The sequence below is a fragment of the Micromys minutus genome, assembly GCF_963924665.1.
Source record: "Micromys minutus genome assembly, chromosome: 7".
Taxonomy (NCBI): domain Eukaryota; kingdom Metazoa; phylum Chordata; class Mammalia; order Rodentia; family Muridae; genus Micromys; species Micromys minutus.
In genome coordinates, this window is record NC_137976.1 from 36,818,742 (window position 1) to 36,843,503 (window position 24,762).

The 24,762-nt window shown below is 41.7% G+C and overlaps 2 protein-coding genes across 2 annotated transcripts in view; both read left to right on the plus strand.

The window, feature by feature from the left end:
- The window catches only part of COL8A1 (collagen type VIII alpha 1 chain), a 132,758-nt gene extending 124,364 nt beyond the window's left edge, over positions 1–8,394 (plus strand). The window contains exons 3-4 of the mRNA XM_080918935.1: positions 384–711; positions 3,949–8,394. Coding sequence (XP_080775061.1) covers positions 387–711; positions 3,949–5,855 — 2,232 coding nt within the window. The 5' untranslated portion in view covers positions 384–386 and the 3' untranslated portion in view covers positions 5,856–8,394. The remainder of the gene's footprint in view (positions 1–383; positions 712–3,948) is intronic.
- A 13,131-nt stretch (positions 8,395–21,525) lies between these two features.
- Positions 21,526–24,762, plus strand: part of CMSS1 (cms1 ribosomal small subunit homolog) — a 288,302-nt gene continuing 285,065 nt past the window's right edge. The window contains exon 1 of the mRNA XM_080919054.1: positions 21,526–21,588. Coding sequence (XP_080775180.1) covers positions 21,528–21,588 — 61 coding nt within the window. The 5' untranslated portion in view covers positions 21,526–21,527. The remainder of the gene's footprint in view (positions 21,589–24,762) is intronic.

The following is a 24,762-nucleotide window of genomic DNA, read 5'->3' on the forward strand; positions in this document are numbered from 1 at the left end:
GCTCGCTGCCTCCAGGGGACCTTCTAGGAGCATCTAGTACAATGATATTCAGTTAGCAAAAGTCGATCATACCACCACACCTACCTTAGTGTTATTCTGGGTTTTTATTTTTATCCCAAGGTAAAAATCAGATTTTTTTGACATTTTGGGAAAATTGATATTTGGAGAAGTTACCAGTCTCTAGACTATATTCCAGTAGTTGCTTTCCTTCATTTGACAGATTCAGCTCCTCTGGCATCTTCGCTTTATGGTCTTTCCTCTTGTAACTTTCTGACAATGGAGACTGTGGGTTTCTCCACATTCCCTAACCTTCTGTCTCTACACAGGGAGCAGTCCATCGGCCTGGAGGTGCTCACTGTGTTGGTGTGTTCTTTTCTCCACAGGTGATGGCTGTGCTACCCAGGCCTCTCCAGCTGCTGGGACTAGTGCTCATTTCCCTGAGCTCCATCGGACTCACTCAGGCCGGTGCCTACTATGGAATCAAGCCTCTGCCGCCTCAAATTCCTCCTCAGATACCCCCACAAATTCCACAGTACCAGCCCTTGGGCCAGCAAGTACCTCACATGCCTTTGGGCAAAGATGGCCTCTCCATGGGCAAGGAGGTGCCCCACATGCAGTATGGCAAAGAATACCCACACTTACCCCAATATATGAAAGAAATCCAACCTGTGCCGAGAATGGGCAAGGAAGTGGTGCCCAAAAAAGGCAAAGGTAACATACCATTATTGCACAGTTTCAAAATAGCAGCTCTTCAGACTCTTAAACTATAGACGTTGAGGAGAAAACTATGTAGACACTTTTAATTTTAAATTTGTTACTGCTGTGAATCAAGTGCCATCTTTTAAGGGCGAAGCTTAGAGAAAAATACAAGGAAAAGACTTTCAGGTCAGTTTATCCAATTTCAAGTGTTTCTCCCTGACATTATCTGCATGCAGGCATCACTAAATGGATTCAACAGGTTTTACTTATATATTGATTCATGAGTTTGTGAGGAATGGGGTACACATGGAAGGAACTGGAGGGAGGAAAGAAAAAGGAAGACAGGATGTAATTATATTTTAATTTTAAAAATAAAAGTTAATACAGTTAATATGATCCTCAGCACCATAAAAATGTAATTATAATCTATTTTTGGCTTTATTGAACAGAGCATATTTAGCCACAGTTTATCCATATACATATATATATATAATTTATTTATTTAAATATTCATCAGCTATATGTACTGTGAACTCTGAGCCAGATGCAGGGAGTTCATGGAGCAGAAGGAGCACAGCATGGGGGTTAAAGAAAAGTGACAAGTCAGTCTTCCAAGTTAATAAACAGTGTTTTCAGGAACTTATATCAAAGAAAAATACAAGGAAACATTTTACAAAGTAGGTGATACAGTTAAGAGTGTCCAGTGCCGCTTTAAGGTACTCGGGTCAGTCAGTCAGCAAGCTATCAGGAGGCCAAAGGGCACAGCAAACTTCCAAGCCACTTTCTAGGAGTGTGCACTAAGTCTATTATTGCTACAAAGTACCCGTTACTCTGAGATACTTTCCCATAAATTCAACTTGCATATCTGAAGTTCCCAGAAGCACAGCATCTGAGGGAACGTGGGAGCATCGGAGGAGGGATCACAGTGACGGAAGCAGAGGTCATCTCCATTGGTTTCCCCCACAGTGGCAGAAACCACGGTTCTGGAGAACCACTTGATTAGCTGCCTAGAACCCAGAAATCGAAAGCTATGAACTCACTTCCTTGATCTCACTTCCTTGATCTTTAAAGTAAGACAGTTGAATCAGTGACATCGGGCAAGGGGTGCTGGGTAAGCTCTAAAGCACCGAGGGGGTTTGAGTGGTCACAGCTGCCAGGCATTCCAGATGCTCAGGCGGGAGGAATATGTTCTAGGAGCTGTGCATCAGGCATGCCAGACTATCAGGTGTGATCCTTCAGGGTGGTGGTGTGTGCCTGTAGTCAGGAGGCTGAGGCAACAGGATCAATCAGAAGCTCGAGGCCACCCTGAGCTCCACAGTAACAGGTAGTGCAACAACAACAACAATAATAGCAATAATTGGGAAGCTTTCTCAGATCCTCCCTTGATTACAATTTGCTTACTAATCCTATAGCATGTACAATATAGTGCATATCAATGTAAATATTCCTCACAGTTTTACTCTTTAGGAGCTGGCATACCACTGAGAGAATCAGCTAGGTCTGTTTTCCTTCCTTCCTTGCATGGCCTGCCTGGCTTCTGGTGCATCTGTAATCAGATGAATGTTACTCTCCAGGAGGAATATGATTTGTGAGGTTCTCTTTTGTCTTCTGGCAGTAGTTCTGCAAATAGCACGACTTAGATGTACATATAGTTGAAAGACGATTTTGGAGCCACATAGTTCCTTTCTTTGTGCACCCCACTATTCCCAGTAGTGTGGGACATCATCTGGAGTTGTTTGCCTGCAAAGCAGAGAAGCGTACCGCCACATGTGCTTTGTATTTCAGCATCGAGCATGGCGGCTTTCCTGTCTTTTCTCGGCTTCTATAGTGTAGCTCTCTCAACCTGGCTAACACAATAGAAAAGTGAGCATGCCAGCAGCTTAAGTCTTCCAGTCATAATGGCATGTCAAGACCAGAAGGATAAACAAAACTTCCTGTTGTTAAACCAAACTTCTTTCTTTGTTCAAACCACATCACCCTAAAGTGTCTTATTCACCTCTGATCAAAACCCTCATTTCCAAGCAACATAATTTATTCCAAAAAAAAAAAAAAAAAAAAAAAAAAAAAAACTTATCTTTGAGGCTTGAGAAATCCTATAGTATGTCAGAGACACTGAGCAAATTCATTGGGTCTAGGAGACAGATGTGGAGAGATGTTTATCAGACCACACGCAGAATAAAAGGCTTTTCTTTTTCCTGGGTACATGGGAGAATGATTTTCATCACCCACTTTTCAGCACACAAGGAAATATTTAGTCCCACATTATTAAATTTAAAATAACACAAGCTAGCCAGGCACAGAACGACAAAAGCCATGGATCTTCTTGGGATGAAGCAGAGAATAGAGAGTTGGTCATTCTTGTAGCAGAAGCTAAGGGAAGTAAGGAACTGAGGAAGGGGTGGATAGAGAAGACAGTAGACAAGAGGTGCAGAGCGTGAGACAGGCAGCAAGAATATGGTTTTGATTTTGTCTTTATTTCTAGATTTAACACCAAATGTAGTAAATACAGTTAGTAATAAATATATTATATATTTGAAACTAAGAATAATTTCAAATGCTGTCCCTACAAAAATAAGTATGTAAAGTGACAAAAATGTTGATTAGCTTGGTTTAATCATTCCATATTTTATTCATAAATTATACCATCACTTTAAAGCCCATAAACATATACCATGTAATCCATTGATTTACAATGAAATCTTTAAATTGATAATAAAGTCATGGGAAAATTCATTATAACATTTAAGGAGAAAAACGTTAAAAATAAATAAATACAAACAGAATGACTCCAACATTCTCTAAAATACACACAAATGTGTGCCCGAAACGAAGGAGATGAAAATACTGTGTCAAGTATGGTCATCATTGCTACCTGGGCTCAATGGTAATGATTTATTCCCCCTGTAAAATGAACACACATTAGAATCTTCAACTTCTGCGCTTGGAAATCTTTTTTGTTATTGTTAATTTTATTTTGCAGCTTTTAAACTTTAACCAGTGCTGGTTATATAAACAGCTGCATATAAGAGTTTTCAAAAGAGCAACTCAGATACATCACAGAAACTGACAGCTTAATTTTCCTTTAAGTACTGGTACAGTACAGGGGAAAGGCTGAGGACGGTGAACATATTACCTCTAGTCTGCCTATTCAATTCATAATAGGAAAATGTCTCAAAATTAAATGGCTCCTATTAGTTCTTTACAATGAGAGATAATAAGTACCCCTGACCTCTTTCTCTACTTTTCCAGGAGAAATACCATTAGCCAGTTTGCGAGGAGAACAAGGTCCCCGTGGAGAACCTGGACCAAGAGGACCACCTGGGCCACCAGGATTGCCAGGTCATGGAATGCCTGGGATCAAAGGAAAACCAGGGCCCCAGGGATATCCAGGAATCGGAAAACCGGGTATGCCCGGCATGCCCGGGAAGCCAGGAGCCATGGGAATGCCAGGGGCAAAAGGCGAAATTGGACCCAAGGGGGAAATCGGACCTATGGGAATCCCAGGGCCACAAGGACCTCCAGGACCTCATGGACTTCCTGGCATCGGGAAACCGGGTGGGCCAGGGTTACCAGGGCAACCGGGAGCAAAAGGTGAGAGAGGGCCCAAAGGACCACCGGGACCTCCCGGCCTTCAGGGTCCCAAAGGAGAGAAGGGCTTCGGGATGCCTGGCTTGCCAGGTCTGAAGGGTCCTCCAGGTATGCATGGCCCTCCTGGGCCAGTTGGGCTACCAGGAGTAGGAAAACCAGGAGTGACCGGCTTTCCTGGACCCCAGGGTCCCCTGGGGAAGCCAGGGCCTCCAGGAGAACCTGGACCACAGGGTCTTATTGGTGTTCCAGGAGTTCAAGGACCTCCTGGGATGCCTGGAGTTGGAAAGCCGGGTCAGGATGGAATCCCTGGCCAACCAGGATTTCCAGGTGGTAAAGGGGAACAAGGATTGCCGGGGTTGCCTGGGCCCCCAGGTCTCCCAGGGGTTGGAAAACCAGGCTTCCCGGGACCCAAAGGGGACCGGGGTATTGGGGGTGTTCCTGGAGCTCTTGGGCCAAGAGGGGAAAAGGGACCAATAGGTGCTCCTGGAATGGGGGGTCCCCCTGGAGAGCCAGGCTTACCTGGAATCCCGGGTCCCATGGGCCCTCCAGGTGCTATTGGTTTCCCTGGACCAAAAGGAGAAGGTGGAATCGCAGGACCACAGGGTCCACCAGGTCCCAAGGGAGAGCCAGGACTTCAAGGCTTCCCTGGGAAGCCAGGTTTTCTTGGTGAAGTAGGTCCCCCTGGCATGAGAGGTTTGCCAGGTCCTATAGGACCCAAGGGCGAAGCTGGTCACAAAGGGTTGCCAGGGCTTCCCGGTGTTCCAGGGCTACTTGGACCCAAAGGAGAACCTGGCATACCCGGGGATCAGGGTCTACAGGGTCCCCCAGGTATTCCAGGGATTGTGGGACCTAGTGGCCCTATTGGACCCCCTGGGATTCCGGGCCCCAAAGGAGAACCAGGCCTTCCAGGGCCCCCTGGGTTCCCTGGTGTGGGGAAGCCAGGAGTAGCAGGACTTCACGGTCCTCCGGGAAAACCTGGTGCCCTTGGACCTCAAGGTCAGCCTGGTCTTCCTGGACCCCCAGGCCCTCCAGGTCCCCCAGGCCCCCCAGCTGTGATGCCTACACCGTCACCCCAGGGAGAGTATCTGCCAGATATGGGACTAGGAATTGATGGAGTAAAACCTCCACATGCCTATGCGGGCAAAAAGGGCAAGAGCGGAGGGCCAGCCTATGAGATGCCCGCGTTTACTGCCGAGCTGACGGTACCATTCCCACCGGTGGGGGCCCCAGTGAAATTTGACAAGCTGCTATACAACGGCAGACAGAACTACAACCCGCAGACGGGCATCTTCACCTGTGAGGTCCCAGGCGTCTACTACTTCGCTTACCATGTTCACTGCAAGGGAGGCAACGTATGGGTCGCTCTGTTCAAGAACAACGAGCCCATGATGTACACTTACGACGAGTACAAGAAGGGCTTTCTGGACCAGGCGTCTGGAAGCGCGGTACTCCTGCTCCGGCCCGGAGACCGGGTGTTCCTCCAAATGCCTTCAGAACAGGCTGCGGGGCTCTATGCTGGGCAGTATGTCCATTCCTCCTTTTCAGGGTATTTATTGTATCCCATGTAAGAAAAAGAAAGGAAAAGAATTAAGAGATTTAACAGAAAAGAAAACAACACACCAAAAAATATCCAATTGGAAACATTGCTTCAAAAACACTTATAATAGTTGAAAAGTTATGTAGAAGTGAAAGTTTGGACCATCGTGTACAAATAAAAACGAAACTGCATGTTTAATCCTGTGCACAGCAGATTGTAATGGAGTGACGGGGCAGATTTATTGATCAAGTACTGGCACGTCTGTTGTACCCAGTGGACTCATATTAGCTGTTCCATGTTATATGATTTCATAACTTGCTTATTCAAATCAGTCAAAATATCTCAGTCTGGAACATCATAACTAATGAAAGTCATTCATTCTTTGTGCTCCCTTAAAAAAAGTATTTTTGAATATGCCTTACGAGGTTGGTGGTAACAGTTATATACTGTATTTATTTGCATAATTTCCTCTCTATTCATGCAGATGTTTTGTTGTGGCATGTAGTGCAGAGTCCATGGTAATCTCTAGTCCAAAGGATATTTCTCCATATTAGAGGCAATGCTTTGAGCTGCAGGACTATCTAGTCAGAATTGTGTGTACATGTGTGTGTGGTGTCCCCAAAAGAACAGGTGTACCAGTGGTCCTTTGCGTATATGCTCAGCCACTGTTTGCCTAGCAACTGGGTGAGATGCTAGTGCAGAATGCAGGACAGAGTCCACAGGAGCTCATAATTTAGCTCAGAGACATTAAGGTATCAACTCACCTAAAGGGTTTCAGTTTGGAATTTTTCTGTAACTTGATTTTCTTTTTACTTCTTCCTCCATGTAATTCATAATATAGCCTAAGCAATATAAAAAAATTTTTACAAAGCCTTTTCTCAAATGACTTTGGCATTTCGTGAACACTTATTATTAACAGCAATTATCAGCTGTGTAAAAAAAAAAAAACAAGACAAAAACCTTAATATGTCCACACAGCTAAGTGTACTAAGGTTTCACCTCATCTGTACATGTTTTAGTAGCCATTATTTTTTCCCAGTAACTATGAATTTTTAAAATACGACTTATGCCATGAGGTTCCAAAGTCAATTGCTAAAGTCCAAATCATTTGTTTGTGGGTTTTGTTTGTTTGTTTGTTTGTTTTGGTTTTGGTTTTTTAATTTAGAAAATTTCAGACTTACATAGGAAAAGATTATATTTTAAAGAGTAATAATAAAGTTTAATATTTAAAAGCAAGCCTGTTGCTTCCAGCGATGGGGACTATAGTTGTAGGAAAATAACTTTTTTTAACAGCTATGGAGAAGATGGTTGCAACGTCATACAGCAATAAAGTCCCACGCCTGTGATGTCACTGCATGCTCAGCACCACAGCTGAAACAAGTTTGGAAAGAGAAATATTTTTTTCAGAGTCTAACTAAGGCACATAGTAGGTTCTTTGGAAGCTGCTCAAAACACAATTAGTAGAACTGTTTACTGTTCGTTTGTTATTATTGTTTAGGGGAATAATGTGGAGTCACAGCAACAGAATGTAGTCTATGTTCCTCAAAGGTAAAAGTCAGAAGCTGAAGATAGACATAGATTGGAAGGTACACAAATAAATACAGTATAAAGCATGACCTATTTTAACTCTGAATTACTTTTACCACCACAACTTTTCTGGTCCTGGCTGACTATCTTTTCCCTTCATGATGCACAGGCACCATTTCATCTTAAATTTTTTTTAAAAAAGGATGTGTTTATTAGCACAAGGTTTTTCGTTCATTGTTAATGATAAAAAAGCATTTTTGAATCCAAAAGAATTTCCTAACCTTCGCTTGCATAGTAAACAGCATTTCTTTGGACAGTTATCCTTGGGGTCGCTCCTGAGGACTCTGGCTTATAGCTGGTCACTATGAAAGTTGCATGGGTCCCTTGCTCTTTCTGCTAAACAGCTACATTGAAATGGTTGTTTGGAGAGCAGTCCAGGCAGATGGGCTCCAAACTTGCTTTTATCTGTACATGTATGGTATTTTAGTTTCCATAAAGAAAGACAGAAATGATCTCTTAAGTTAAACCAAATTTCACTTTTTGAGATATCTTCCAACTTATTTATTGGTTGCTACTCAATTGCCTGTGCGTGGTGTGTGTGTGTGTGTGTGTGTGTGTGTGTGTGTGTGTGTGTGTGTGTGTGTTATCAGGCATATGCTTCTAAGCTTTTAAATGGAGGAGGAGCAAAATCTATGCCGGATACTGTATATTCTACCATGGTGCTAATATCAGAGCTAAATGATACTCCGTTTAATTTAAAGAAGAGTTTTAAGTAATTATCTATGTACCTGTTTCCCTTTTGAGTATTGTTCATCATGTCCACTGTGGTGTGAGAGCAGATGAACCAAGTACATGTTCTACTTTCTAGGGACAGTACTAAGATCCCTATTTAACTCAAAATTAACTAGAGCTTTTCCATGGGAAATGGACCAAACTGCCATTGTTCTATTTAATCAGAGAGTTTTAAAGCTGTATGACATCCCACGGTGGGGAATGTCTGTAGAGGACAATTGTCCTCAAATATTTCACAGAAACAAAGAATGATGGAAAGACTGGTAACTTGTTTGAGTCTCCATGAATAGATTTGAGACTTAATGGCAAATCAATTTTGTATTTAAATTTTTGTACTGATTTGAAAAACAGATCATTAAATATCTCTAAAAGTATGTTTCCTGTTTTTTTCATATCACTCAACTGACCCTACTTGAACCTAAAGTATTCTTTAATAACACACTGTAGTAATTAGCCACTGAATTCAGGGTCTAAAAGTAGTCACAGTTTTACAAAGACAATGTATTCCTCTTCAGTTTAGTGGCTGTGTAAATAAGCAATCCAGATCTCCTCTGTGGACCTAGTCATTACTCACATTCTCTCTACAGTCTTGCCTTTCCCAGGTGTGTTAGCCTCCCTCACCATTGGTGGAGGAGAGTGGACCTTAGTAATAACATGCTAGTGAGTAGAAAAGTTGAACAATTCTATCTTTAAGAAATCCAGTCCATCAGCTTAGATCCCATCTTCCATTCCCACTGCCCTGAATTTAGTCACATCATTATAAGTTGCAAGACAGTGTGAGACATTAATAGATCTCAGTAAACCCCTGCTGAACTAAAGGCCAGGAGTTCTGTTCAGAAGGGAGAAGGAAGAACAGACAGTACCCTGGATTGGTCAAACCACCATCATGGAATAAATTTCCATAGGTCTGGAAAATACTCCAAGTTGTGGGAAAGTAATGGTGAGTGGATCTTCCAGGCAGAAGCACGTGTGTTCCAACAACTTAAAGCACTGGTAAGAAAGGCATTCTATTGTGATGACAAGTTCTGAATGCCTAGACTATTATAAAAGGAGTGTTCATGTCGCTGAAGGGGCATGTGTGTACCACCAGTCTGAGGAGCTAACTTGTTTGAACTATCTTATTAGAAGATCAAGATCACTTCTATCCTGACAAAGCTCAATTTTCTGTCCACAACCAAAGACACCACCATCACACTTCCTGTGGTCAGGGAGAGGATCTAGGTTATTGGCCTCTTATTCCAAGGACTGAAAGGAGGGTTCATACTGAAAAGAAACTTTATCCAAAAGAAAATCAATATTACAGATCATAAAGACATATGCCGTCAGTAATGACAGCCACATGAGTGAGAAAGTACCCAGGGCCTTGATTATTGTTTGGGACATCCTTTGATGGAGTTCAAGAAGGGGGGAATTATTTGCTAAAGGGGAGTAGCATGAACGGCTCTCCATTATGATTAATAGGTTTGTTACATAATCATTTTTCTGATGTAAATGTCCCATTCCATAATGTCTTATTTAGGTCTTCTATTGATACAATGAAACACCATGGCCACAAACAACTCAGGAAGGAAATAGTCTATTTGGCTTACGCTTCCATATCAGGAACAGGAACTCAAATAGGGCAGGAACCTGGAGGCAGGAGCTGATGGCTGTGGAGGAGTGCTGCTTATTAGCTTGCTCCTCATGGCTTTCTCATCCTGATTTCTTATAGAACCCAGGAACCACAGCCCAGTGATGGCACCACCCACAATGGACAGGTTCTTTCCCCATCAAGCACTAGTTATGGAAATACTCTACTGGCTTCCCTACTATCTAATCTTATGGAGGCATTTCCTTAATTGAGGTCCCTTCCTCTCAGATGATTTTAGCCTGTGTCCAGTTTATGTAAAACTATCCAGCACACATCATGCATCTAATGTCCATCACATGTATGCCCAAGCATGCACAGAATCCTCACGGCAAGTAGAGGATTCTCCCTAAAGCTTTACTTGAGGACACAGTTTTGGCCTGTCATGCACACACACAAAATCAGTTTGGCCTACACCTGAATGTCTATTCCTTGTACCTGGATACATAGGAATCACATATGAAAAGAAACAAAATTTGATTGTTTTAAGCAGAACAGAAATGTACCTTTTGTTAATAAAAAGGTATATATGTGTGTAGGTAGATGCAGGTGAAGGTCCAAAGTGGATAGGTGCATTTTCCATGATTATATATATTGAATAGTATATGCACAGAAAGAAGCTGGGCTGGCTGTCAAGTACATTATTAGAAGGGAGGGTGTACATAACCCAAACCAAGTAGAATCTTGGGTTGCTAAACTCTCCCATGTGTTGTTTCTGAGTGTCTGCCTCGCTGCTGAGATTCTGGAAAGCCACCAACATGCAGCTCAGGGGAAGCAGAATTCATTCCAAGATGGAGTCCCATCCAGTGTTCCTCTGGACAAGAAAAAGTGAGATCTAGGACTGGTGCTGTGATTCTCAATCTCCCATGTACCCTGATTCCACTAGAGACCTTAAGGAGTTGGAGAAAAGGTTCCACAGGCTGGAGCTTCCCCTACATGACAGGAAGGAAGGGGAATGGCTGAGCCCAGGATGGAGGTGAATCAGGTTTGGTTGTGGGTGCCTAAAATATGAAGGGGCTGGAAGAGAGGCCTTCTACAGGAGATATAAGTGTGACTCTTTACTAACAAAGTCATCCCCTACAACAATCCTTGATGAAGGAGAAGGTACTTGCTTGTCCAAACTGTTTTATTCATGGTGGATGTGAATGCATGCATCTTTACTCAAGATAGAGCAGGGATTAAACACCTTTTGCATGAAGGGTTGCCCAGGAAGGGAAGCTCATTTCCTAAGTACTTGAGGGCCTATCTAGATACCCTATTAGCATGGAGAATTCTAGGTTATGTGATTGGTTGTTAGGTTCTCTCAATGGGGTGTAATGGTTATGTGTTTCAGAACAGGTAGAGCCCAGTTGAGAGTTAGTTACATTCCCACCACTCTCAATTATGAGATAAGCTGGGGTGTGAACCTGCTTTAACCTTACACGGTCTTTTGTTTGGTGGCACGGTCCACTTCCCCAGCACATGATTGCTGTCTCAACTTCCCTTTGAGGAAATTTCCCCTAACTTGTTAGGGGAACTGAAGGTAGAAAGTTACTCTTCGGGGCTGGGGAGATGGCTCAGTGGTTAAGAGCACTGACTGCTCTTCCAGAGGTCCTGAGTTCAAATCCCAGCAACCACATGGTGACTCACAACCATCTGTAATGAGATCTGATACTCTCTTCTGGTGTGTCTGAAGACAGCTACAGTGTACTTATATATAATAAATAAAATCTTAAAAAAAAAGAAAGTTACTCTTCTTTAAACTGCTTCATACTGAGTTGAGAGAAGAATGAATCTCACAAAGATGCTCTGTGTGTGTGTGTGTGTGTGTGTGTGTGTGTGTGTGTGTGTGTGTGTTGGTTTATTTTTGTATCTGTCTGTTTATCTGCCCTAAGCTAAGATAAAGAAGGAAACTGAGATAAGGGTCTGACAAGATCAAACCCCATATCCAAGAATGAATAAAAGAGATGATGTGATAAGAAAAGAGAGGTCCAGAGAAATGGCTCAGTGGTTAAGAGCACTGGCTGCTCTTTCAGCACCTACATGACAGCTCACAACCATCTGTAACTCCAGTTCTAGGGAATCCAATGCCCTCTTCCAGCATCCATAAGCACCAGGATGTATACACTGAATATACATACATGAATCACTCATGCACATAAAATAAAATAAATAAATCTAAAAGTAAAAACAAACAATGAATTCATATTATATGTATTTTTAACAACTGTAAGCTTTCAATATAGCAGAGAAATATCTCATCTGCTGTGAGATAAGCATAAGATACTGCATACTAGTAAGTTAGAAATGGTATAAAAATAAGAATTTCAGAAAAAAATGTTGACTATATTTTAAAACAACACTGGAGAAGGGAAGAAACAAGTAATAAAAACAATTTTAAATAAAAATATAGTTCATCCAAAAAGGAAATGACACATAGTGCTGAACAGTCCTGAATGAATCTCAGATATGAAGAGGGAAGGGGGTGTCAGAGGTTAACTTTATGGCCTTTAAACTCGTCCAGGGACCAAGAATAAAGGCTGTATTATTAGTCAGGGTTCTCTACAGTAACAAAACTTGTAAAAACAAATCTCTCTCTCTCTCTCTCTCTCTCTCTCTCTCTCTCTCTCTCTCTGTGTGTGTGTGTGTGTGTGTGTGTGTGTGTGTGCATATATGAATGTATGTATATACGTATATATATTTAAATATCCCATATACATATATATATGTGAACTTTTATATATCCCATGTATATATAGACTGACTTAAAGGCTGCAGTTCAGCTAATCCAACAATGTCTAGCTGTGAATAAAAAGCTCAAGAATCCAGTATTTGATCAGTCCACAAGGCTGGATATCTTAGCTGGTCTTCAGTATCTGCTATAATCTCAAAGAAGTAGGCTATAATGCCACTGAAGGAATGAATGTGCTAGCAAGAACAGGGCAAGAAGGCAAAGAGCTTCCATCTTATGCCATTATATAACTTCCAGCAGAAGGTATGGCCCAGATTAAAGGTATATCTTCCCACCTCAAAATTTGGATTAAAGGCATGTGGCTTCTGGCCTCTAAGTCTTCCCACCTCAAAAGGTCCAGATTAGAAGGATTTATCCACATCAAATCAAGCAAAAACAATCTCTCAAAAGCCCAATGTTACAAACTCTTTCACATTCCTTCTGCAAACAGTGTCCAAAGGCTTAAGAATCAAAATGATCAGGTTTATCATAGCAATGACTGTAGGGGTGGTTCTGACACTAAGGTCCTGTTCCCCAATTGGTTCTATATCTGTCAATGAAAAGGCCATGGGCCAATTGCTGGACAGAAGGAATGGGTGGGACTTCTGAGTTCCTGGTGAAAAAAAAGACAGATGAGAGGAAGGAAGGGAGGCTCACCATGCTTTGGCAAGAGAAGAACCAAACAGCCATGTGATGTCCCTAGGAGCAGGGACCTATAGCCACTCCTATAGGTGTATGGTCAGGGATGTTTAACAGAGACTAAATGTGTCTTAGCAACTAAAGTTTTAGGGAAGTTGAAAAGAAACAACTGCATGTGTGTCTTTTATTTGTAGATTCAAGGGAAGCTGGGTGGGGGCTGGCAGTGTGGCCCATTCCCAGAGCTTAGGCAGGATAGCAAAGCTACAGACAATAAATGACCCCGCTTCTTGATACCATTTTTCTTAGTTACATTCCTATTATTGTGAGAAAATATCCTGGCAAAAGCCACCTAAGGAAGGCCAGGCTAATTCTGGCTCACAGTCTGAAGCACAATTTTAATCACTGTTGGAAAATCGAGGCTGCTGGTGACAATGTTCCAGTTATGAAGCATGGACTAACAGATGCCTTGGCTCACTTCATTTCTTCTTTTAAAGCAGGATCTCATCCTAAAAAATGGTACCACCTGCTGTGGGAAAACCTTCCCATCTCATTCAACCCAATTCCCAAGGGTTTGGGATATAGCTGGGTGTTTGTGGTGTAATTTTATAATTTAAGCACTGGGAGGAAGAGATAGGCAGATCTCTGTGAGGTGAACGCCAGCCTAGGCTACATAGTGAGTTTCAGAAAAGTTAGAGCTATATAAGAGACCCTGTCTCAAAAAAAAAAAACAAACAAAAAACCCGAATTTAACCTAATCAAGATAAGCCCTCCCCAGCATGTCTAGAGGTTCACCTCTCAAATGATTCTATGACTCATTATGTTGGCAACCCAGATTAATAGTCACAGAGGCCTTAAATAAGAAAGAAATGTTTTCTCACTCCCGGAAAAGAAGCAAAGCATCATTTGGGTTAGTTTCTCTCAAGGCTTTTCTTTAGGCTTGTGGGTGGCCAACATTTCCCTAGGACCATCTTATTAGGGCACTAGCAATCCTGAGTTATAGTTTACCTTTGAGATTTTATTTTTATCTGTCTGGTTTTAAAGGCTTGATTTTCAAAAGCAATTACACTCCAGAGTATTAGGAGTTAGGACTTCAACATGTGTTTTGGGTGACATAGTTTAGAGCAATGTTTTCAATCTAAGGGTCATGACCCCTTTGGTGGTATGCATAGCCTGCATACAAGATATTGAAATTGTGACCCATAAGTGTAGCAAAATAAGCTACAAAGTAGGAATGAAATGATTTGATTTTGGAGGTCAACACAGGGTGAGGAACTGTATTAATGGGGTGCAGTGTTTGGAAGGTTATAAACTGCTGGTGTAGAGCATAAAGACATTACAAGCTGCCTCTGCTTCCCATGTGCCTTTGGTGGGAAGATCGCAGGTGGGGTCATGAGTGGGGAGAGATCTACTGGCTTCTTGTGACAAAAAGTAAGGGCTCACCTAAAGTTCTTAGCACTATTTAGAAGTGTAAATGATAAAAATGCTTTAAACGTTGACTCTTTCGTCAGAGATCCAACAACAGTTAGCAGCATTACAATCAGTGGAGAATTACAGTGAATTAAAATACACAAAGGCAGTGGAATCAAACCAGTCATAGTTACAACATTGGAAGTCTTCCCTCAAAGGGACTGTGACTCTGAAAATGCAAATACCTGTGCTCAGTCCAGATCATGAGTCATTAAGAAGCCCTGTTGTCTCTTTTAGCAAAGTTGAAAGGAGTTCAAGTTATTCTCTTCTGTTTTCAAAATTAATTCATATCTCAAAGTATGTTTTATTCTCAAACAAGCTCTATTATTTCAAAAGGCTACTAATGCATTATTATTATTATTACTATTATTATTACTAGAACAAGTATTAATTCCTAGAGTAATGAAAATTAAATTAAAATGGGCACATTGCCCCATACCAAGTAATTCAGAAGCTTCTCTGATAGTAGGAAAGAAGTATATCTTGTCAACATTTCCTTTGAGGCATCTAGAATTTTTCCAAAGTTTCTGCTTTTCTTCATTATTTTATTTGAAGTAAGAACAGGTTTTTATTAGACTCAAAAGTGCTTCCAATTAAAAGTTCACAAATCCCACAGGGAGGTATATTTCATATGTCTTGTTAAAAACAAGACTAAAATCTGATTCTGTCTGGCCATATCCAGTCTAGTTCTCAGGTGCCAAGTGAGCATCTAACAACAGTTTTCAGGTTTATTCTTTATTTCTGGGATGAGAGAAACAAGCGAGAAAGCTGCTAATCACATTGCCTTCCTTCCTCCAAGACAATGATGCCATTGTCCTATACTCCAATAAGAGGTAAACACAGACAATATGGGAGGGCTCCAGGGTCAGTGGGACAGAGGAAAAAATCTCAGTGCCTTTGTTCCCCAGGCCTTGAGAATAACCACCTTTCTAAGCTTCAGATACTGGGGTGTGCTAGAGACAATGAGCTACCACTATCTGAGCATCCACTGCGAAGAAGAAACCGTTTCAATGATCTCTAATTAACTAAACGAATTAACTAAACCAATCAGGGGGGCTCCTGGAGAAACTCAGCTTTAAGATCTGGTTTGTCAAAAAACACAAACTCAAAAAGCACACATCTTTTATACGTTTTTGTGAGGGGGATGAACTATTTTACCATTGGTCAGCAGTATAATTTTCAGAAAGAGGAGAGGAAGGGAGGAGGAAAGAGGGGAGTCTCTTTGGCAGTAAGGTTGTTGACAATTTGCATTCTCCTTGAAATTCAGTACAGGGAGGGGTGGGGGAGCCGTTCCTAAAGCAGTCATTTTTGTTTTGTCTTAACTCAGCTTGGTCAGTATAGCATGACCTGTCCACTAAAATTTTGTTTTTACATTTTCAGAACCTTGTTTATATATTTCAAAACTTTGAGGGGTTTTGTCCTTGTTTTGTTTCTCAGAATTGGGTGATTAGAGCATGAGTTAACTATAACATGCGTCAGGACCCTATCTAGGGCTTTCTAGAGGGCCAAGTGTCTATTAGTCAGTATATTCTGTGTTTTTTTTTTTTTTTTTCTTCTGAGAATTACTCTGGGCCACTGTTTTTATTTGTCAGGCACAGGTGTGATCTCATAGCCTTGGGATGACTGGAAAATCTCTGAGTCTGACTTTAACCATTTCTGTGTCTTTAGGATGTCACATTCTAAGAATGGGGTGTTTTGGAAAAGTCTAGAGTCCCTAAAAACTTTGTTTTTTACATCAGTGCTGGAGCAGTAGCTGAGAGTTCTACATCTGGATTGACAGGCAGCAGGAAGAGATCAACATTGGGCCTGGCTTGAGCATTTGAAACCTCAAAGCCAATGTCCTGGGACACACTTCCTCCAACAAGGCCACACATACTCTGACATGAACACCCCTAATAGTACCACTCCCTCTGAGCCTATTTGAGCCATTTCCTGTGGCATCATCACACTTCAGATGCTTCTCCCTCTGTTTCATGCCAGTGCTGAGCAGGGCGTGGCATGATATAGCCTCACTTTAGTCTGACCATTGTATTAAACTGATAAAAACAAATACTGCACTTGATACTAGCACAAAGGATGAGAAAAGACAAAGTCAGCAGTCACCTTTCTTTTTGCCTCTCTTACGCATCCAATTCACAACCCTCCAATTTAAGGCTAGAACTTAGAGGATAGTTGTGTTTCTCTTTTGGGGGCAGTGTCTTAGTTAGGGTTTTACTGTTAGGTGAACAGACACCATAACCAAGACAACTCTTATAAGGACAACATTTAATTGAGTCTGGCTTACAGTTTCAGAGGCTCAGTCTATTATCATCAACGCAGGAACATGGCAGCAACCAGGCAGGCATGGTACAGGAGGAGCTGAGAGTTCTACATCATCATCTAAAGGCTTCTAGCAGAATATAAGCTTCCAGACAGCCAGGATGAGGACCTTACAGCTCATACCCATAATGACACATCTACTCTAACTAGGCTTCACCTTCTAATAGTGTCACTCCCTGCTTGAGCATATACAAACTATCACATGCTACTCCCTGGCCCCCACACACTTGTCTAAACATATAAGTCTATGGGGGGCACACCTAAACACAGACACAGTATAATGCAAACTACATTTAATCCAATTTCAAAAGTCCCCATAGTCTGTATCAGTCTCAACAATGCTAAAAGTCCAAATTTGAAAGTCTCTTCTGAGATTCGTCCAATCCCTTAGTTGTAATCTTCTAATCAAGACAGGAAACCAGCTGGGCAAACTCTGCATAAACATAGCTGATATCAAAGATTTTCAGATCTCCTAACTCCTTCTTCATCTTTGTTGACTATAACAAACTTCTTTCTCCTGGGTTGGTTCTACACCCTGTTTAGCAGCTTTCCTCACGAGATAGTCCATGGCGCTGGCATCTCAAACATCTTTGGGTCTCCAAGAAAACTTCAGTGTTACAGCTTCTTATTTCAATGTTTGGGGTCCTCCAAAAGGTTGGTGTGATTTCTCCAGCTCTGCTCTCTGTGGTACTCTAAGCTCATGTTGATCCACTCCACTGCTGCTGCTGTTCTTGGTGATCGTCCCATGGTACTGCTTGCTGGGGCTGGAATATGGCCCCCTTGTTCTATTACACTACCACTAACTTTCTGTTTTCCAACTCCTTTGCTGCCAAAGCTTGGCTGTCTTGGATCTTGCTCTGTAGAATGACTTTGAACTCAGAGATCTGCATGCCTGTCACCTGGGATTAAAGGTGTGTACCACCACGCCTGCATTTAAGTTTTTCTTCACCTAGAACTTGCTCTGTCCTAGGCTAGACTTGAACTCAGATATCTGCTTGGCTCTATCTCCTGGGATTAAGGGTGTGTACCATTATGCCTGGGTCTAAATTTAGCTGAATAGAATCTTGCCCGAAAGTCTCACTGCCTTAATCTGCTATCTCCTAGAACACAGGATTCATCCCCATCTCACTTTCTGGTGCCCCTTTAATACTTGAGCCATATATTTTGTTTTTTTGTTTTTTTCCTTCTAAGCTTGCTACACTTGTTCAAAATGTTCTTCATGATACTTAACCAGAAGACAAAGTCTGTGCCGGACATTTTTGAGTCTTCCTTTATCTATGCAATTAACGTAAATCTCTTCACCATAGCCTTAGATAGACACTTTAGACAAAGGCAAAAAGCAGCCACATTCTTCACCAAAATGCCATGAAAACAGTCTCTATGCAACATACTGAAATTCTCCCCAGAAACTTCTTGGGCCAGGTCTGCACAGTTCAAATTACTCCCAGCAACTGTGTTCCATATTCCAACTGGGATTGCCCATTAAGCCCAAGTTAAAGCATTCCACTGCTTTCCAAATCCAAAGTCACAAAATTCACATCCTTCCAAACAAAAGCATGGTCAGGCCTATCACACTAATACCCCAGTCTCTGGTACCAACTTCTGTCTTAGTTAGGTTTTACTGCTGTGAACAGACACAATAACCAAGACAACTCTTATAAGGACATTTAATTGAGGCTGGCTTACAGTTTCAGAGGCTCAGTCCATTATCATCAAGGCAGGAACATGGCAGCAACCAGGCAGACATGGTACAGGAGGAGCTGAGAGTTCTACATCCTCATCTGAAGACTACTAGCAGGAAAAACAGGAATGTTAATCGTTCAGGGATATTTCCTCAATGGGGGGGGGGGGGATTAAAATGTCTGCTTTCCATCCAGAAAGCTGAGAGAGAACATTGTTAATAACCTGGTTGACCTTTTTGCCACCTTTTACAGTAGAGACAGACCTTACCCAAGTTTCCCAGAATGATTATCACAGACTCTCCCTTCCCAGATCATTATCTTTAGCTTCTAGAGGTAATAAAGCCTGTCTTTAGAGGAGATATCATGTGTATTTTATGAATTACTGTTGACCTCTATGCTATCTTGGTCAGAAACCACATTAGACTCATCCTCATGGTCACATGCAATTTCTAAAGGAGTTTCTAAGTATTCACACCTTAAGCTTTTGTTTTATATTATTATATCATTTATATTTTTTATCGTGAATCTGGAATTGGAATGATTGTTGCCTGGAAACATATAATGAGAATTTTGTGGCCTAAGAACTTTCCCCAAATTATATCGAATTTTAAACTTGTTGACAATGAACCGCTGGGTACTAGGCTACCTGAAGTCTGACCCAGGTTAATGAAGTCCATCTGAACCAAATTTTCAATCTCATCTCTTCATGGGTTGGCTTGTCTCCCTGAGAACCTACAGAGTTCCCTTCAATTGGTCTGATGAAATATTGTGTCAAAGTCAACTTCAAGAGGAAAGGCTTTGTCTTATTCTTTTATAGGATTGCTCCTCATTAAAGAAAGTCAGGACAGAACAGGGCAGGAACTAGGAGGCAAGAGCTGTTGCAGAAGCCATAGAGGGGTGCTGCTTACAGGCTTGCTTGTCATGGTTTTCTCAGTTTGTTTTCTTATAAAACCCAGGACTACCAGCCCAGAGATTGCACCACCCACAATGGGATGAGCCATCCCCCATCAATCACTAATTAAGCGGATGGTTTAAAATCCTGTCTATAGCCCAATCGTATGGAGGAGGCATATCCTCAAAGTTTTCTCCTATAGATGACTATAGCTTGCGTCAAGTTGACAATAAAACTAACCAGCACAGTATGTGAACCTCAAACAATCTCAACCCCTTTTTCTTTTACAACAGTAGGTACCATTCTCTTCACATATTGGTATCCATAAGAACTCTTGACATTTGTACAATGTCAAGTATACATCTGAGGGAGGGTTATTTCAACCTGGGGCCATAGGACAAGAGGCTCTGCTGGCTCCAAAGATGGGGAATCACTGTCTTACCCATGTTACATGGCAAGCTCTGCTCAAATCTGTTGTCTGTTCTGAACAGTAACATCAACACAGCTTGGCCTAAACAGTCATGCTATCACATCATTCAGCTATAATAGTACTGTTCCGACTTCTTTTTTTGTATGGCACTTTAGATTTAGTAACAGAACTGGAGGCTCTCAGTGGTCATCCAATTTATAGACCCAAGACCAGTAAGGTTAAATCGCTTGTCCAAAACAACAGGCCAACTTTTTTTTACTAAGCTTATTTTTAAAAAATTAAACCCCTATTCCCTACTGATATACATCAACAAGCTAAAGTTTAAATGACTTGTCTTCCGTGAAGGTTGTCCAGTTCAAACCCCTGGGAAGTGAAAGTTTCATAGATATGTTATACAGAATGAGGGCCCAGGTAAAGTTCCAGCCGTTGTTTCAGCCCTAGCTGATGTTGATTAAGTGATCAGGTACTGGATAGACACAGAGGGTTTTAGGGTAGGCCAATTTATAAGCCCAGATATCTATTTATTGGTAACAAAACAGCTACAGGGAAGATACAATTTAAATCGATTACTCAATATAGTTTGCATTTTTTTTTCTATAAAAAGTGAGATAGTAAATACATGAAGTATGAATGTAGATGTACCATGCCAAAGCCACTCTTTTTTTCTGGTTATTTTATTTTTTTTCCAATGCATTCTACGATTAAAAAAAAAAAAACTTATGAACACTAGTACAAAACAACCCAACTGCTATTGTTACTGCTGCTACTAGGATCTCTGCAGAGCCTTGGGTGTCCTGGAACTCCCCTGCAGAGCGGGCTGGCCTGCAGCTCAAGACATCTGCCTGCCTCTGCTTCCAAGAGTGCTGTGATTAAAGGTCTGCGCCACCACGCCGGGCCCTAAGTTCTGTTCTTGTTCCAAGGGCTATGGTACTGAATGGGACAGAAAACAATCCCTGTCCTCCATAGAAGGCATCAAAACCTGCTGAAGTATTTTAAATAGAGAAGTGGCAAGTTTCAGGTCTCTTGGGCATTCGCCCTCTTAAAGTTGTACAAAAGGAGCAGCATCCACACGTACAACGACATTCCGACTTTCATCGTCAGAAACTCGCAGGCGCGTTTCCAAGGACAAGCTGCACGTGCGCCAGGTTGCCAGAACACTGACAACCTAGTGAAAACACACCCACGTGCTCGGGTCTCCTCCCGCGGTGCAAGCTCTTTGAAATGGAACAGAGAAAAAATCGTCTTAGCATCAGTTCTTCCACTTTCGACACCTGTTTTTCGGTCATAAACCAAAACAAAATACTTATAAATATCAAAAGAAATGACTAAAACCAAGGATAACCGTTTGATTGTATGTCTCGGCCCGACAGAGCATTTATTTGGCTTTTCTAGGTCGATCTTGATCGTCTGAGCCTGTGTGGAAACTGCGACACTCCTGGTTTCCGCAGCTGGAGGGGGCGTGGTATCTGTGACGTCATCTCCAGGGGGCGCAGGCGACCGCGTTCCTTGGTTTTTCCGCGTGCCCCGTTGCTAACACGGACTCTGAAGCTGAGCCCGGCAGCGCAGCCAGCCGCTTTGCTTTCAACTGGTTGTCAGCTCGCGTTCGGGTTTCACGGAGATGGCAGATGATCTGGGAGACGAGTGGTGGGAGAACCAGCCGGCAACCGCCAGCGGCTCAGGTAAGCGTTCTTGTGCCTCTCACGTTCCTCCTTCCCAGGTCCTCACCTCAGCATCCTTGCCCGCGTACGGCAGTCGCGGTGGTCTGCCCGGAGATGGGACGTGGAGCCGAGGGAGCACCAGGTGACGTGGGAACTGGGGAGGGACATTCTGTCACACGTGAAATGAGAATGACCATGTCGTCGTCTGCCAGCCTGAAAGGGCTCCTTCCTAGGCTTTGATTTTCTAGTTTTTACTTTTTTTCTTGAGACTAGATAGACCGTTTTTATACAGGGGCAATTTGGCGTAGTGGTCACCAGTAATCCCTGAACTAGGTTCAGACTGGGAATTCAAACCACAGACTCTGATACTCCGACACACTCCCCTTTTCCCCCCACGTGTAAAAGAGTAACTCTGTCTCTTCAAAAAAAAAAAATGTGAAGATGAAATTTAAAATTGTATAGCAGAACACAATTTTTTGGCGTGTATTACAGGTACAAAATATTAATCTAGCCTGTTCTTTATCACATGTATTTTGAGCCAGTAAGGGGCTTAACGCTCCTGCTTTACAGATTAGTAATGCGATGTTCATTAACGTGTTCACTTAGCTAGTTTGTTTCAGAAACAAAACTAGAATTAAGTTAAAACAGTACTAACAGTTTTATTATGGTGTGCTATGTGTGCCCATTCTGGGTGCCGTAGGCATTTTATTTTGAAGTAAAGTAGCATTAAGTAACTCCCCGAGAGTGGCTTTTGAACATTTCAAGTATCCTAAGACTTAATGTGCACTAGCTACTTCGATTGTTACTGTCTCAAGTCACCCTCCAAGGGTCCCAGGCCGACCTGTCTGTAGTTTTTGATGATAGGGTCAATGTCAGATTTCCATTTATTTTGACCTCAGAACCATCACAGGATAATAAACACCGATGGAGATGACAAGATGTGAAACGGAAAGTTACAGCGTGGGTTTTGTGACTTAGTGGTAAAGAAGAGTAGCGTGTCAGTCTGGTGGGTTGAGAGTGGACTAGAGATTAAGATAACTGTAGGCGAGGAGAAGTAAAGTAAAATTAAGAAAATGAACTTGACCTTGGGAATCTATAGCTCTCACTCTCCACATCCTTTGAGGAGTGTTTCTCAAATGATTCACTAGTTCATTCTAAGTCTTAGATGCCCCCTCTCACCATACATGTAAGAAGAGAACAGGAATGTTTAGAAATACCATGAGGCAGTGGGTAGTAATGCCAATTTTCATTTGTTACTTAAACTCTTAATTCTCCTGCCTCAGCCTACCTGTTATGCCATGAGTTGTTTTTTGGTGGCTCTATGAGTGGTAGATTATTATTTCGTCTTCCTAAGTGTACAGAATAGTTATTTTTATTCCTACTGTAAACAGGGGGAAACAGAAACACCAATATCTGAGATATTAGCTTGGGATTCTCCTGTTGAGTGAGGTAGTAGCTCTCCTTCACAATCAGATGATCTGAAATCAGTTCATGCTCTTGCTTTTGTACTTTTCATGATAATTATTATGATCAAAGAACCCCATCTCTAAGTGAACCCATTATTGATTTTTAAATGGTACATGATTCGTGCACATTACTATTGAACTGTGTCCGTTGACTCTCAGTCTGGTTTTGTTCATTGCTAAATAAGCAGTTTTAACCATGCACTTTATCTTTTTGTCAGTAATTGAGATGCCATCCTAATATGTGATTTATTTTCAAAGTTCAAACAAACAGCTGAATGGCTTCTAAAGTATTTTGTATTTAATAGGAATATCATTATAAACCTGCCGTTTCGCTACACTTCCGTATGTCAGACCCCACAACCATCAATCTCACACAAGCTTGGTAGGGTACTGCTGTGTTTGTTTCCTTTACTTCCAGATCTCCAGGTCCTGTTGTGTCTCCCTCCAGGTTTCGTGAGTTTTTCTTTGCAATTTGCTCTGTTGACATAAATATTCTAACTTGTATTGGCCACTGTAGTAAGCTCAAATAGAGGTCTCAGCATCACTTTTTGCCCCTCAGCTACCAGAGAATCCAAGTCATAAACTTGGCTAAATCTCTACAGCTTTCTCTGCATACAGTAAATCTCATTACCACGGCTGATTGTTTTCCAAACCCGCTAGTCTGCACTGGTTTACCCTGACTCAACAATGCCTCACTCACTCTGCTGCTCAACAGGCTCCCTTCCTTTTATCTCAGGCTTTTGTAGTAGCTGTTTCTTGCTGTCCTTCTGATTGTAGTAACTAGCTGTTAACGTAGGAACTCAGATCAGTCATCTGTTAAACACAAGAGAGGAAATGAAAGGTCTTCCACATGTATTAAGGGTATTTTTCATGAAACTCACGGATCCCTAGCAAAATTATAGCAGGAAATGTATGTCTGATATGTAGTACCATCACCTCCCTGAGAAGCTGCTCGTGGTTAGCCTAGAATAGTGCTTTGAGTGAATTTGTGGTTGTTGGCAGGTCATTTAGCACTGGTTGCTGCTTGCCTTGTTAAATCAGTCTCCTGGCACTGGGATTGTAAGTTCCATGTGAGCAGAGCTTAGGCTTTCCTCATCCTCTGCTTTATCCTTGAGACTCACAGAAGTGATTTTGTTCATAAAAAGGTATTCATTCAGTCTTTATTAGTAAACTATTAATATTTCATAGCCTTATCTTCACTGGAGACCTTATGCCTCTGAAGATGCTTTTATGGAAGAGTTGTCAAAATCCTGTGCGTTACAATAGTGTTTAATTAATCTTTATTAAATTTATGTTATTTTTATTTTAAGATGGGATTTGAAGTCTTCCTGCTTGAGTCTCTTTGATGCTAGGATTATAACTGCTTACTACCATGCTCAGCTGGATTTAGTGTTATAAATTGTATCATAAAGGGAAATAAATAGACTCCTGACTCGTAACTAAGGCTGTAATTCATACAGGTGACAACTTCTATAGCCTAGAATAAGTAATTGATTCTTTTTCAATTGCAGAGAGGAGCATTGCAGGTATTGTTCAAATCATCTCGCTTTATTGATGTTTCCTCTGGAATGACTTGGTGGGGAAGCACTGGGGATCTTTAAGTAAATAGCTTGTTTGCCTTGTTTACCTTTTTGACCAAAGTTAGACTGTTGTGGTATAATTTAGTGTACAGCCATTGTACATGACTGTGAAGCATTGTCTCTGCTATATGAGTCAAGCTTGGAATATT